The 15,221-nt window shown below is 49.2% G+C and overlaps 1 protein-coding gene across 1 annotated transcript; it reads left to right on the top strand.

The window, feature by feature from the left end:
• Positions 1–7,687: 7,687 nt before the first annotated feature.
• On the top strand, positions 7,688–11,525 carry IFI6 (interferon alpha inducible protein 6). The gene is made up of 5 exons (XM_069578885.1): positions 7,688–7,915; positions 9,323–9,426; positions 9,805–9,879; positions 9,966–10,115; positions 11,240–11,525. The coding sequence occupies exons 2-5, from the start codon at positions 9,354–9,356 to the stop codon at positions 11,347–11,349; spliced, it is 408 nt and encodes a 135-aa protein (XP_069434986.1). The 5' UTR covers positions 7,688–7,915; positions 9,323–9,353; the 3' UTR covers positions 11,350–11,525.
• The last annotated feature ends 3,696 nt before the right edge of the window (positions 11,526–15,221 follow it).

Here is a 15,221-nt window from a genome sequence, read left to right on the forward strand (position 1 = left end):
TCCAATAGCTTCCCATCTCTACGTAAATGCCAAAGTCTTTCCTGTAGCGGCACAGATTCAGTTTAGATGTCTCCCAGAAGTCTGTATCCTTGCCTCATCTCCAAACTTGATGGGCTGCCTCAGCATCATCAGGAGGCAAGAGCTAGCCTTTGGCATGAGCTCAGTTAAGCCTGCTGCAGTAGGAACACCAGAAGCTTTGGCACTCACGACTGACCCAGCTGGACTTATGAAGGCTCTGGCTTTCCCAGCAATGGGCCAATGGAAGGAGTTAACACAATTCCAAAGCACAGACTGTTAAGACCCTGTTGGCAAGCATGAGGCTAGACAATGAAACGTTGCCGACATATAAACTCCTCACACTTCTTCCTTACTATAGACTATTCCAAGACACACTGATTTCATGTGACCTCATTGAAGAGATTCGTGTGACCAAGCAAGTGACCTTGATTTTTGTGGAGCTCGGGCTAGCTAAGTAAAGCACTTAGCTTGTATTTCTTTCCTCCCTTCTCTGTTGCACTTCTCTTTTCCCCCCTTGCTTTTGCTTCCTTGGGATTACAAACCACAAGGAAGCATTAACATACAATCTTTGATTCAGGCTCCATTTTCTAAGGAATGCACGCTGATATTTACTGCCAGAAGAGGTTCTAGAAAACAGACCTCTGGGTGTGATTTTGTAGTTGAATTTCTCACCCATGTGAAAGCAAGAGGGATCTCATTGCTGGTAGCAAATGGAGTGATAATAACTTTGCCCTTCAGTTGGCATCACAATTAGTAAAGCTTTCACTTGTGGTGAAGGGAAGGCTACATGGGGAAAAAGCACAGCCAATCACATTTTAAGTGGCAGAGTTGCAAATGTCTCTACAGGTACAGGGTCAGTAGATGTCCTATATCAGTGTCAAAGTCCTGATAGGGAAAAAGTAAGGCCCTGAGACCTGGGTTAGGAACATCAGGGTAGATTAACCTAAGATGCTTTACCTCATAAGTTCTCCTGGGTGGCAGAAGCAGCTCCTGCCCTCTTGCTAAGGAATAACAGCTTCTCCTTATCTTGAGACTATACAACAATCTCACATGAAGCAGATCCCTCATAAGATATTTGTTCTCTTCAATACAAATGTCATTCCCATCACACACTCAAATAACTGGAGTCAGTTCCTAGCAACTCCTAAGTGGAGAGATTTAAGTGCTGACCCAGGAAAATTAAGCTACAAATCAAAGGAACCAAAAGGTCTAGCAAAAACATATGTGGGAGTGGCCTTGGGAGTTTTAGACATGGCAGTAGGAGGCAGGCATAGCAGAATATCAGACTGGCTAATGGGGAATCCATCATCATGAACCATGTTGTTCACTCGCCCAGTCATGTCTGACTCTTTGTGACCCCATGGACTGCAGCACTATGCATGCTGCTAAGTCGCTTCAGTCGCGTCCAACTCTGTGTGACCCTATGGACTGTAGACTGCCAGGCTCCTCTGTCCATGGGGATTCTCCAGGCAAGAATACTGGAGTGGGTTACCGTGCTCTCCTCCAGCGAATCTTCCCGATCCAGGGATCAAACCCCATCCCTTACATCTCCTATATTGGCAGGTGCGTTCTTTACCACTAGTGCCATCTGGGAAGCCCTCAGCATGGACCAGTCTGAAGTAAATCAGGCTTTAATTTGCATGCAAGGATGCCTGAGCTGGTCTCTGGTAGTTTCCAAAGCTGGTAACCACTGGGACTTCCCTAGCGGTCCAGTGGATAAGACTCTATACTCCCAGTGAGGGAGGCTGGGATTGGGTTCGTGGTCAGGGAACTAGATTCCATATGCCACAACTAAGATCCTGTATGCCAACCAAAGATGCTGTGTACTGAAACTAGAGACCCCACATGCCACGATGAAGGTGGAAGGTGCCATGTGCCACAGCTAAGACCTGGCCCAGCCAAATCAATAAATAAACAAATGTATAAAAAAATCCAACAAAGGCAGTCATCGTCAGTTCCTTCCCTCCCTTTATGTACACGCCACCCCTCACATCAGAAAATGGAATCTATTTCTCTGCCTCCTTGAATCTGGACTGGCCTTATGACCTGCCGTAACCCACAGAATATGGCAGAAGTGGCACTGATCCAGGTTCAGACCTGGCCTTTGAGAAGACGGGCAGCTTCCATGTCCTCCCTCTTGGATGCCAGCTGCCATGTAAGAAATCCAGCCACATGGAGACACTCACACTGTGAGGAGGTATGAGCTAGCCATGCAGAGACACCATACTGAGAAAGAAAGATGCCTAACCAGCCAAGATGTTCCATCCATTCCAATTGAGCTGCCATTTCTGTGAATGAAAAGGACATCCTGAACGTTCTACCTCCAGCAACACCTGCAAACAACAGATGAAGCATTCACCTGAGCCTAACCCAGATTGCAGAATTGTCAGAAATAATAAATTGTTGTCATTTTAAGACTTTAAGTTTTGGGTGGTTTGTTATTCAGCAATAGATGATTAAAATATTATCTTAATAGGTTGCAAGTGTGCTTGATTAAAACAGGGTGATGACCTACAATAAATGAGGTCAAGATGCTAGAACATCCTTGGTAGAATATTTAGGAAGAGGTCAGAAAGTTTAAGGAGGTGGGAATGTAAGATCTAAGAACTCAGCACCAACATTCTCTAGGAGGGCCCACAGGACACTCTGCACTAAGTCATTAACGGGTTCATGATAAAGGGGGCACCAGAATTATGAGTAGCTCAGTGGTGACTGTTTTGGGTACCCTAGGATCAAGAGTAAGAGATGCTGCTGTAGAATTGGGATCACTAACGTCAATAGTAATGTTGGGATTCCAGAATGGCAGAGGCGGCATCCAAGATCAGGTGAATATAACTGCTGCCAAGGGCAGCAAGGCCAGAGTGAAAGTAAGGATGCCTCAATCTGCAGGAATCTATGGCAAGTTGATTATGGGGATGGGATGGATGGATAGCTCAATGAATGATCCTCTATTTTTGCTTTTATTTTTTAGTAAGAGCTGGTAAGCAGAAGAGTGACATCAGCTGCTACAATAGAAAACCACCACAGTCCGCCATCTAGATTCTAGATCTAAATTCAGACCCAGAACCCCTTGGCTACAGGAGAGGCCATTTCCCTTCAGAAACAACTCTACAGTGAGGCCATAATTATATATAGTAAATATTCCTCCACTCCCTCCCCAAAGGAATCTGGTGCCATTTGCCAGGATAACTGTGTGTTGGAAAAAGGACAATATTCAGAATTTTAAAAGATTGTTAAAGAAATGGAGTCTAACTTGACACAAAACACCATCACAGTTCTCTGGCGAGAGTGGGGAGTAAAGGAGGCCAAGTGATGCAGATGGGGTTTGGTCTAAGTCCAGTGGGTCCCATAGAAGCTGACAGAATCCTGTCATTGGTTCCATGATCTACGGAGTAATGGCTATTATGACAGGAAGAGCCAAGCAGAAGCTCCTGAAACTCCCTGCTTTAGTCAGGGTTCTCCAAAGAAACAGAACCAATAGGAAGTGTACATATATAGAAAGGGAGTGATTTATTTTAAGGAATTAGCTCATGCAATTATGGAGGCTGGCACGCCCACAATCTGCAGGATAGACTAGCCACCCGGACAGTCAGGAAAAAACTGATGTTACAGCTGGGCCCAAAGGCAGACTGCGGGCAGAATTCCCTCTTCCGAGGAGGAGTCAGTCTTTTTTTTCCTCCTAAGGCTTTTAACTGATTGAATGAGGCTCACCCACATTATAGAAGACAATCTGCTTTACTCGAAGTACACTGATTAAATGTAAATCTCATGTAAAAACTACCTTCACAGCAACACCTAGAGTAGCGTTTGACCAAATATCTGGGTACTGTGGCCTAGCCAAGTTGACACATAAAATTGACCACACACTGCCCTACAGATGATTTGTGCAGTATTATTTCTGATCTAAAACTTTGGCTGAGCTTGGAGTCCCCATCATATCCCCATTCAATTCACCTGTCTGGCCTCCAGGAAAACAGATGGATCATGGCAGATGATGAATAGACTACTGTGAATTTACTCTTGTGATAGCCCCCATCAGAGCTGCTCTTCAGGATGTGGTACCTTCACTGGAGCATATCAGCACAACTCCAGCACTTGCTTGTGCGGTTGTTGATTTAGCAAAAGCTTTCATTTCAATACTCAGAGAAGAGATGATCAAAGGCAGTTAGTTTGCCTTTACATCACAATACTACAATAAGCACCTTTACTCTCTCCCCTGAGGGCTTTGTTAGCTTACCCGCTCTCTGTTATCTATAGTCTTCAGGAACTTTGATCACCTTGAGATCCCACAGAACATCATATTGGTCCACTATATGGGTGACATCATGCTCACTCACTGGATATGAACAGGAAATGGAAAGCACCATATTCGCCAGAGAGTAGAAGAAAAATTGCATGAAAATTCACGGTCCTGCTACAACTGGGAATATTTTTAGGGGTTCAGTGTTTTCTGAGGCATGCCAGGGCCAGTTATCTAACCCCACACATCTCTTAGAAAAATGCAGTTTTTGGCCAGAGCAGTGGAGAGCTCTTTGGATTTTGGAGTCGGAATATACACCCTTAGAAGTACTTCTCCAACCCTTTATTAGGTGACCTGGAAAGCTGCCAATTTTGAGTGGCACCCAGACCAAGAGAAGGCTTTATAGCAGGTTCAGATCATAAAACAGCCAATGCTGCCACTTTGGATTATATGATCCTGCAGAGACAGTGTTGCTGGAGGAATCCGTGGTGGATATAGTTTCTGTGGGGAGTCTCTGAAAGCTCAGATAGAAGGGCTGGAATGAGGACCCCTAGGATTCTGGAGCAAGGCCATAATTACCGTGGTCCATTTGAACAAAAAGGTTCTTCTGTGTCTCTGGGTCCCAGTAGTGACTGAGCATGTGACCACCAGAGGTCAGGTGGCTATATATCTAAAGCTAGATGTTATCAGATGAGCACAGCAGCAATCCAACAAGATGGAAGTGGTACATTCAGGGCTATGCTCAAAGGATCCAGAGGCATGAGTAAATCAAATGAACAGACATCTCAGACTCCCATGACATCTAACTCTATGGATTTGACACTTCTTTAACTCATACCTATGGCCTCATGGAGGATTCCCTACAACCAACTGATAAAGAAGGAAGAGAGTAGAATATATTTTATAGATAGATCATTGTAGGCAGAAGATGCTTGCTCCTTGGAAGGAAAGCTATGACAAACCTAGTCAGAGTATTAAAAAGCAAAGATATCACTTTGCTGACAAGGGTCTGTCTAGTCAAAGCTATGGCTTTTCCAGTAGTCATGTATAGATGTGAGAGTTGGACCATAAATAAGGCTAAGGGCCGAAGAAACCAGGTAATCCTAAGGGAAATCAACCCTAAATATTCACTGAAGCTCCAGTACTTAGGCCACCTGATGTAAACAGCAGTCTCATTGGAAAAGACCCCGATGCTGGGAAAGATTGAAGGCAAAAGGAGAAGACGGTGGCAGAGGCTGAGATGGTTAGATAGCATCACTAACTCAATGGACATGAACTTGAACAAACTCTGGGAGATAGTGAAGGACAGGAAAGCCTGGAGTGCTGCAGTCCATGAGGGTCAAAAAGAGTTGGACATGACTTAGTGACTGAACAACAGCAACAGAATAGGCACCAGCTGGAAATGGACCACTCTATTATAATCCCAGGTAGGGGCAGCCCCAAAGGACAGCAGTCAATCCTCCCTGGGAGCAAAACTCCAAGCAGCATACATTGTCATTCCCTTTGTGTGTGGGAAGCGGTGGGCTGAAGCACAGACACACACTAACTCCTACTGACTAGCAAATGGTTTGGCTAGTTGGTCAAGAGCACAGAACAGGAAGGGTGGGATTTCAGAGACAAGCAGGTTAGGGTAAGGGGCGTATAGATGGGCTTATGGGAGTGGGTGCAAGGCATGCAGATCTCCGCGTCTCGCACTAACACTCACCAAAGACCATCAAGGCTCTCCAGCAGCCATCCTCTAAACTTAGCCACCCTGCTGTTTTGCAAAAGACCCATAAAAGGATGGCCCAGGTGGCAAGGATGGAGGCTATGAATACACCTGACAACTTGGGCTCCCTTTCATCAAGGCTGACCTAACAACAGCCAACAACTAGCCAACCAGGCAGCAGCAGGCAGCTGCACAGAAATGTTGGTTAGGGAGAGCAGCCAGTCACCTGGGCACAGGTCAATTACATCAACCCCTTTCCAGCTTGGAGAGGAAATGATTCATCCTTACTGGAATTGTTCAGTTCAGTTCAGTCGCTCAGTCGTGTCCAACTCTTTGTGACCCCATGGACTGAAACATACCACGCCTCCCTGTCCATCACCAACTCATGAGTTTACTCAAATTCATGTCAATTGAGTCGATGATGCCATCCAATCATCTCATCCTCTGTCGTCCCTTCTCCTCCCACCTTCAATCTTTCCCAACAGCAGGGTCTTTTCCAATAAGTCAGTTCTTCACATCAGGTGGCCAAAGTATTGGAGTTTCAGCTACAGCATCAGTCCTTCCAATGAATATTCAGGACTGATCTCCTTTAGGATGGACTGGTTGGATCTCCTTGCAGTCCAAGTGACTCTCAAAAGTCTTCTCCAACACCACAGTTCAAAAGCATCAATTCTTCAGCGCTCAGCATTCTTTACAGTCCAACTCTCACATCCATATGTGACTACTGGAAAAACCATAGCTTTGACTAGACAGACCTTTGTTGGCAAAGTAATGTCTCTGCTTTTTAACATGCTGTCTGGGTTGGTCATAGCTTTTCTTCCAAGGAGCAAGCGTCTTTTAATTTCATGGCTGCAGTGATTTAATTTCATTCACAGTGATTTTGGAGCCCCCAAAAAACTGGAAAAAAACCTGGAATTGTTATTTACTCCAAATATGGGTTGCATTCTAGTTCTTCAGTCATCACCATCCAAAGGTTGAAAGAATGCTCAATCCAATACCCAGGGCAGGAAGACCCATTTTATGGCAAAGGATCTGAGACAATGGCCTCATGAACATGGGCTTCACTAGTGTTACTACATACCCATCAGCCAGAAGCAGCCAGGTTAAGAGAACAACGGAATGATTTCATTTCCACAAGCTTTAATCTCCTCATCTGCAAAACACGATTATAAATAGTGACAGTACTTCTCAAGACTGTTGTGAGATTGGATATCTTTCCTGGACCCTTGAGTGCAGCAAGTGCTCAATATATGACTTGCTGTTTAGTCGCTGTCCATGGGGTCTCAAAGAATCGGAAACAACTGAAGCCACTGAGCACAGACGCATGCAAGTCATGCCTGACTCTTTTGTGATCCCATGGACTGTAGCCCACCAGGCTCCTCTGTCCATGGGATTTCCCAGGATTCCCAGAATACTGGAGTGGGTTGTGATTTCCTTCTCCAGGGGATCTTCCCGACCCAGGGATCAAACCCAAGTCTCCTGCATTGCAGGTGGATTCTTTACCTCTGAGCCACCGGGGAAGCTCTTCAATAAATGGTAGGCATTATTATTAATTCAGTTGAATTGTGAGAGACTTTCTGCCTTAGGAGGAACTGGTGGTCTAAGTGGCTAAGCCCAGTAGGACTGTGGATCCCAGTCTAGTTTGACCTGCTTTGAATACTTTGAGCTGTTCAGAAAGTCTCCAGCTTGAATTACATCTTTTAGCCACTAGGCAGCTCAGCAGAGATGCTGTCCGTGAGCAGAACTGGAAGGAGGAGAAAAGATGCTGCAAGGGCACGAGAAAATGAAACAGGAAAACGAAACTGGAAACTCTGATGCTGATTGGCCACTTAGAGGCAATCTGCAAGGGCTATAAAAAAACCAGCCTGAGGACTGTTACTTCACTGCTGTTCCCTTCTAGCAGCAGGCTCCATCCAGGCAGGAAGATTCCTTCTCTGCTCTCCTCCAAGGTAAACCCAGAAGCTCTAAGGTGTGGGTGTCAAGCTGCCAACCTCTGCCAGGCTGCCTGCCTGGGAGCCTCATTCCATAAGAGCTAGAATGCCCATTCCTCAGGGAGGCTATACTCCTGAGTGCCTTGGACCAAGACTGGTCTGAAGGGATGGGTTGGTGGGCTTTTAGGGGCTTGGGTTGCAAGCCCCTAAAGAGTCATGAGACTTAGCTATAGGTGCTGTGTCAGCGGTCTGTGGCCTTAACCCTGTCACTTCATTTCTCTGGGCTTCAGTTCTGTTAAAATGAGGATCAAGCTACTTCACCTGCCCAAAGGACTGGATGATTTCTGAAACCCCTTTATTATAGGATCTAATGTGATGGTGAGTTTATCTTGAAGGATAGATGAAGTGATCGGAAGCAGATGTTCAAAGTGTGGGTGTGGCATCAGTTAACTGTGGCTTTAAATCTTGACTCTGCTTCTTCCTAGCTGGGTTGGTTCGGAAGTATCCCCTTTCTGAGCTTCAGTGTCCTTATTTATAACATGTGGTTAAGTACAATGGTACCTACTTCATGAGGTTGTTATAGGTATAATTAACCTTGTGCCATAAAGTGCTGAGTACGTGTTCAGTCCAGGGGAAGTTTTGGGGGAATTTCTGCTTGTTTGTTTTTATTTCAAGGAAAACACATTGAATGAACAAAGATCACATTAAAGGTAAACTGTGGTGGGGGCAGGGAACTGTGTTTCTATTTTGTGGTATAATGGAAAGAGCATAGGTTTTGGATTCTGACGGTCTTGAGTGTGTGTCTAGGCTGCAGGATTTGGGTGTGACCTTGGGCAAGTTCCTTTACCCCTTTCTGCTTTCTGAAAAATAAAGTTAATCTGAGGCAGTATGTGGTGCCTGTAAATATTCAATGCATTGGAAGAATAAATCTATCAACAACCATTGTTTAGAAAATCCTATGTGACAGGTACTGTTCTAAATGCTAGGGATACAGCGGTGCACAGTTGCAAAAACCCACAGCCACCCCCTAAAATAGGCTCTATTAACACCCCCACTTTAGGGTTAAGGAAACTGAGGCTCAAAGAAGTCCCAGGTATCCTGCTTAAGGTCACACAGCCAGAAAAAAAGCCAATTACAAAAACCACAGTAAGGATACTAGCTGACTTCTGGTGAAGTACATGCCAGGCATAGTACCAGAAGAGGATTCTCTCCTGTAATTCTCACGACTAATAGAGTGGCAGAAACATCAGTGCCGCCGGTGCAGCGAGGAAACGAAAAGCCTGTGGCTCTTTAGAGGGGGTCCTGGGCTCAGTTCAGAGGATCCTGCTGCTTTTTGTGGACTCATCCTCCAATTCAAAGGGAATTACCACCGAACGGGCGTGGTTCCAATAAGGGGACCGTCTCTTTCCTCTGCCCCTAACCCAGATACGGTGACAAAGCCTTGAGCTGCGCCACCATGCGGCAGAAGGCGGTATCGCTGTTCCTGTGCTACCTGCTACTCTACACCTGCGGCTGCTGCGGGGAGGAAGGTAAGGATCTTGGTGCACCCAAGGATAAAAAAGCGGAGAGTTTCAGGATCCCTCGTTTAGAGACCCAGGCATGCCTCTGAATGAGAGGAGCTATTCCAATGGACAGCGCGGGGCGGCGGGGGGGGGGGGGGAGGGGGCGGGGCTCCCTGTAGCCAAAGTCCCAAGTTTGAATCTCTTCTCTGTCCGTTGGTCCATTCTCTCGAAATGTATTCAGGCCAGTTCTGTGCCAGGCCCGGCGACCTGGGAAAAGCCGCTATCTTTCATTGAGGAGCTCCAAAATGGGAGGATGGTGGTCCTACCTGTCCTGGTGGTCTGGAGCTTCGGGCACCGAATAGGGGACCCTTGCTCCCCACTGGACTTTGTCCATTCTCCTTCCAGACGGAAAAAGACGCTCAGAGGAAAACAGCGACTCGAGCTTCTGGGGCATGGTGACCTACATGGCCGTCGGAGGCGGTAGGTCTGCAGCGAGGGGAGCGTGGGAAGATGCGGGCGGGCCCTGCAGCCGGCGTCCCTCACCCACCGCCCTCCTCTTCCTCCAGGACTCATGGCCGCGGCACTGCCCGTGCTGGGCTTCGCGAGCACTGGCATCGCCGCCAACTCGGTGGCCTCCTCACTGATGAGCTGGTCGGCCGTGGCGAACGGAGGCGGAGTGCCGGCCGGGGGGCTGGTGGCCACGCTGCAGAGCCTGGGTGAGTCCGGGCAGGGTTCCTGGAGGCGGGAACACCCAGGCCAGGGGCCTCCTTTACTGCCCTGAGCCCTTTCCACAGCCTAACTCGGCTCTACACACCATGGGGAAACTGAGGCACGGTCCTGGGGATTAAGGAACTGACTCAAATTCTCCCATATAGTTAGTACCACCGCCAGTATTCAAGCCCAGTGAATAGGCCTTCTTGCTTTCAGCCTGTAACGCCAGAGGCCTCACTGATGCTCTGGCTAAGTCACAAGTCTCAGTTTCCCCGTTAACCAGGATAGGCATCCTCAGTTTGTCACTTTATGAATCTCATCCATCCATCCCAGAAAATCAGAGTGGCAACGAACCAGGGAGAGGTGACCCAATTCAATCTCATGCTCAGCCTGGTCTTGCATTCTTGAGCATCGTGACGGGGACAGACACAGAGCACAGCGTGGTGCTTCTGGAAAACATGCTTTCACTTCTCTTTCTGTCTCCCCATCCAGCTCTGTCTTTTCTTTTTCCCTCTCTCCCTCTCTCTGAGGCCTCCCACATCCTTCCGAAAAACCACCCCTGACAGACCGCCCCTCTGCCTTCCCCTCCATCTTCCCCTAAGTTCTGGATGACAAAAGCCCAAAGAAGCGGCCCAAGAAGACGGCCCTTCTCAGAGCGGGCAGCGGGAAGACAGCCCGAGCCACACCCCCAACGGTGGGAGAGGAAGGGTGTGGGCAAGCCCAGCAACAGTCCTGTGCTGTGTGACGGCTGTCCTCTCACGAGTCACAGGGTTGTGACAGGTTGTCCTGTCACACATGGCACTGGCAAGGTTGACATGTCTCACTTGCAAACCACCAGCTCCCACCGAGGCCTCCACCAAGGAGGCGGTCAGCATTACTAATAGCACAGCGTGTCCACCGCAGACGTGAAGAGAATGCGCTCTTATTTTTGTCATTTTCATCTCGGATTTGAGATGGCAAGTTGGGAGGGTGGCGACGGGAGTCCCTTTGCAGGAGTCCTGTCCCCTCTGGGCCTCTGTTCCTCTAGCTGGAAATAAAAAGGGTACACTTGACCTGTTGTTTCCCGACATTTGGATTCCCGGGCCTGGTGCCTGGGTTCCAAGGGACTCGGCTGTCGTTTGCATTACAGGCGCTAGCGGTGGCAGTGCCCTCATGGCCAAGATCGGGGCCTTTCTGGGCTATACTGTCCACAAGCAAGTCGAAAGCAGACAGAGAAGAGAAGAGAAAGAAAAAGAGTAAGCAGAGAGAAAGGAGAAGAAGTAGCCAGCAGCTCCCTGGAAGCCCCGCCTTCCTCCTTGTCTTCCTTTTCCAGCTGCAGTCCAGAGCTTCCTCTGTCACACTTGGCAATGACTGAGGTTAAAAAAAAAAAAAAGAAACACATGCACACAGAATAAACGTCTCTCAGAAAACACTCAGTCCTGCTGTGAGTCGTGGTTGCTATGAGAAGCCCAACAAGATCTGGCTCTGGTCTGCCTCATCCACACACCCCACCCCCATTTCCCTCCCTAGAGCCCATCACAGCTCCTGGAGCACGACCAGCTGGTTTTGCCTCTGAGCCTTGGTGTGTTCTGGTCTCTTGGCCTAGGACGTCCTTCTGAAGCTCACAGCCCACCTCAGACATACCTCGTCCTCTGGGACTCCTTCCTGGCAGAGGCTTCTTGCTACCCCTGTCACAGCCTGGGCGCCCAGGCTGCATTTCACAGGGTGCCTGGGGAGGCAGATTCTGTTCTCAGTGAGCGAAGCTTCCAGCTATGTCCTTGATCAGGCAGAGATGGAGAAGCCAGATCTCTAGTCCCCAGAGAAGCGCTAGAGGGGTCTCCCTCAGATAAGGCCAGACCTTTGTCATGGGGAAACGGTTTAAGAGCAGCTTTTGGGGGGTAGAGGTGCTCAGCGAGGCCTCCCTTCCTTTAGAGAGCTCTGGGGACAGGGTGGGGACTTTGCAGCTGGAGCCCACACGCCTTCTGAGGGGGAAGGGGAGGCCCAGCCCTTGGGAGGATCTGAGGTTCGGGAGGCCTGTCCAGGGAACCAGAGTGCCAGGACCTCAGCAGGGGGGAGAAGGGCAAAGAGGCCCCAGAAACCACTCTTCAGTAAAGCTCCAGCTGGTTCTGGCACTAATGCAGAGACAGACTCTGGTTCCGGCCTGAGTGGGTGTGCCAGCCTCGATTCCAGACCAGCCTTCTAGAGAGATCCGCATCCCCAGGGAAGTGGCCGTGTGTGAACCGCAAACGCCGGTCACTAAAGGGCCCAGCCAGCTGTCCTCAGGCCTCCCCCACCCCGCCCCACTTCTAACCCAGAACTTCCCCTTTGATTGCCAACATGCAGAGGCGGCTAAGAGGCTACATCGTGCTCACTCCTGTCTCCAGGGCCAACGCCACCCTGCGGGTGGCAAACGGCCCCAGCTGGCTCGCCCCAGGGCACCAGAGAAGCTGGGTTTGTTAAAGAGGGGGCACAGGTGCTGGAGGCCCCACTGGCACCTCAAACACCGTCTCCACAGTTTGTTCCAGGAGCGGAAGCTGAGCTGAGTGCCCTGCCCTGAGAGTCAGCACAGGGCATCAGCTGAGCCCCGCCTCGGTGGGCTTCTGCCCATGTCTCAGGCGTCACACTCCCCCAGGCGTGCTAATTGCACCCCAGTTTGTCCACAGAGTCGATATCCCAGAGACGGAAGTGTGTTCCCTAAGCCCCTTCACAGAGGGCACTGCGTCTCACTCATATCGCCTCCCCAGTGCCTGGCATACAGCAGGTGCTCAATATATGTGCAGAGAACTTGAGGCCAGTCTCCTTCCATCCACCTGTCCCTTCACCTCCCTCAACCTTCATGGGAGGCAGGGGCTGGACCGCTTGTTCTTTTTCCTGGGGAGCTCTTGATAATACCCGCTGTCACTGCCATGCAGGCCTCAACCCCCTTTAATGCTGTGGTCAGGTAAACACAGGCCCCTAACTTTTGCTCAATATTCTCTACCACAGGTGAGGCTGAGTTTTCCATGAAGCAGTGGAGCAGAGTGGTTAGGGGTGTCCCTCTGGAGTCCCACAGACCTGGGTTCAAAGCTGCCCTGCCCTCTCCTACCATGCTTCGTGCCCTGCACAAGTTCCCTCACTGCCCTGCGCTGCACTTCCCTTCCCTGTAAACCGAGAACAATAATAGCCTCTGTGTGTTGGTTGCTCAGTCGTGTCTGACTCTTTGTGACCCACGGACAGTAGCCCACCAGGCTCCTCTGTCCACAGGATTCGCCAGGCAAGAATACTGGAGTGGATTGCCATTTCTTATGAGATTAGATGAAATCATGAACAGAGTTTAGCACGATGCCTGACAAATGCTAAACACTCAGTAAATGTCCATTATTATGACTAGGGACCTGCATAAAGCAAAGAGGAAATAGCCAAATAAAACCAAGAATTAGATAATCTAACTTTGGAGCCTAGGTTTACTTTCTAGTGCTCACAGCCCTGGATCTTCTTTCTTCCTAAGGGTGGGCATCCTGCCCCCAGGGGCATACACCGTCCTTAGATATCGTATTGTCCTGAACAGCATTTAAGGCCAGAGAGAGGTGGACCACTCCGGCCCCAGATTTTAGACCTGAGGCCTCAGCAGTTCTCAAGCTGAGTGACACTGGCCGTGACCCGTCTTTAAGGTTATCCTGTGCCTATCACAGGATCCCTTTGGGCCGGTACAGGATAACTCTTGACTTTCATTCCACAGCATTTACTGGGCACTGACTCTGTGTCTGGCACTGTGCCAAATATTAAGGACACCGCAGTGGAAGAGACCCAGTTCCTACCTACTTGGAGCCCCCTGCATACAAATTAGAAGCCCCTCAGAATATTCATGACCTCCCCCCCTTTCTCCTTCCCTGTCACCACCTCCTTGCCCCCATCTCCTTTCACCCATCCTTGTCAACTTTCATGGACCACAATCATCTTGTCTATAAAGTATGAGACAGAATGATGAGCGTAAACCCAGAATTCGCTAGTGCACCAAATCAGGAGTCGCTAATCACCTTTGGACTCCTCCTTGGCAATGGTCTTCCGAAAGACACAACACCAAATCCTGGTCCAGCTCCAGAGTGGGGCACTCAGGCAGGTTACTTGCCTTCCTTGAGTCCCAGCTTCGTCATTTTTAAAACAAGGGGAGGTTGGACATCAGAGTCTCTGGGCACTTCCTGCTCTAAAACTGCCGAGCCTGAAGCACAGCCTTCTGAATCCCCTATGTCTGTCAGGTCCCAGCCCTCTGAGATTTTATTTTTGGAAGTGGCCAAAAGCCACCTTGCGGTGCCAACTTCGGTGACTAAGGTGGGTGATGGTGCTGAGAGATGCCTATTTGGTCACAAAGAAGGGTGGCTAGAAACTAGCAGGGCCGTTCCTCACTCTGGGACCGCACCCTAAGACAAATCCAAAAATAGATCCCATCTGCGTGGCTGACTTGATGGAAAACAACGTTGAGGTCCTCTGACATCATCATTTCTCTCTGGACCTCAAGATCCTAGGCTATAAAACAGAGGAAGGGGAGAGCTGGACTCTCATTTAGACCTAGAATGTCTTTCCAAAGAGCTCAAGTTAGAGGAGTCTTGCTCTTTGATAAAAATCCCTTTATCTAGAGATTTATTTTATTCTTTAAGGAGCCCCCTGGCCCCCAAGACCCTTGAAAGTCCACTCACTCCCTCTCCGGGCAGGCTTCCCACAGTCCCATTGTGCTATGCACGAGTATGACCACCAGGTGTCAGTGCCGTCTCAGCCTGAAAGCCGCCTCAGCCTGACTCATCCTCCCGCAGCTCCACTGTGATCAACAGCTCTCCCTGGGGCCAGCCCCACCAAGGATGCTAGAGACTAAAATGATTCAGGCTCTGCGCCGGCTCTGCGGCAAGAGCTCCTGAAGCTCACAGGAGTGGTCAACTCTGAGGATGCCTGCAGGGCTGCCCTCTCCTCTCCTTCCAGGCCCTCGGTCCTGCAATGCTGGGATTTCCAAACTCCTGACCACAGCAATCAGGACACCCTGCGACCAGGTTTCACTTCCAGGCTCACAGCCTGTGCTCCCAGACTTGAGTCATGGGGGATTTAAAGACAATGAGAGGAGCACTCCACACAGACCCTTTTTGTCTGGGCAGGAGATGGTGATG

The sequence above is a fragment of the Ovis canadensis genome, chromosome 2 (genome assembly GCF_042477335.2).
Source record: "Ovis canadensis isolate MfBH-ARS-UI-01 breed Bighorn chromosome 2, ARS-UI_OviCan_v2, whole genome shotgun sequence".
In the NCBI taxonomy this organism is placed as follows: Eukaryota; Metazoa; Chordata; class Mammalia; order Artiodactyla; family Bovidae; genus Ovis; species Ovis canadensis.

Coding starts and splice junctions, on each gene's coding strand:
- IFI6 (XM_069578885.1), top strand. CDS start 9,354: ATGCGGCAGAAGGCGGTATCGCTGTTCCTGTGCTACCTGCTACTCTAC. Junction 9,427..9,804: donor CGGCTGCTGCGGGGAGGAAG/GTAAGGATCTTG, acceptor TTCTCCTTCCAG/ACGGAAAAAGACGCTCAGAG. Junction 10,116..11,239: donor GGCCACGCTGCAGAGCCTGG/GTGAGTCCGGGC, acceptor TTTGCATTACAG/GCGCTAGCGGTGGCAGTGCC.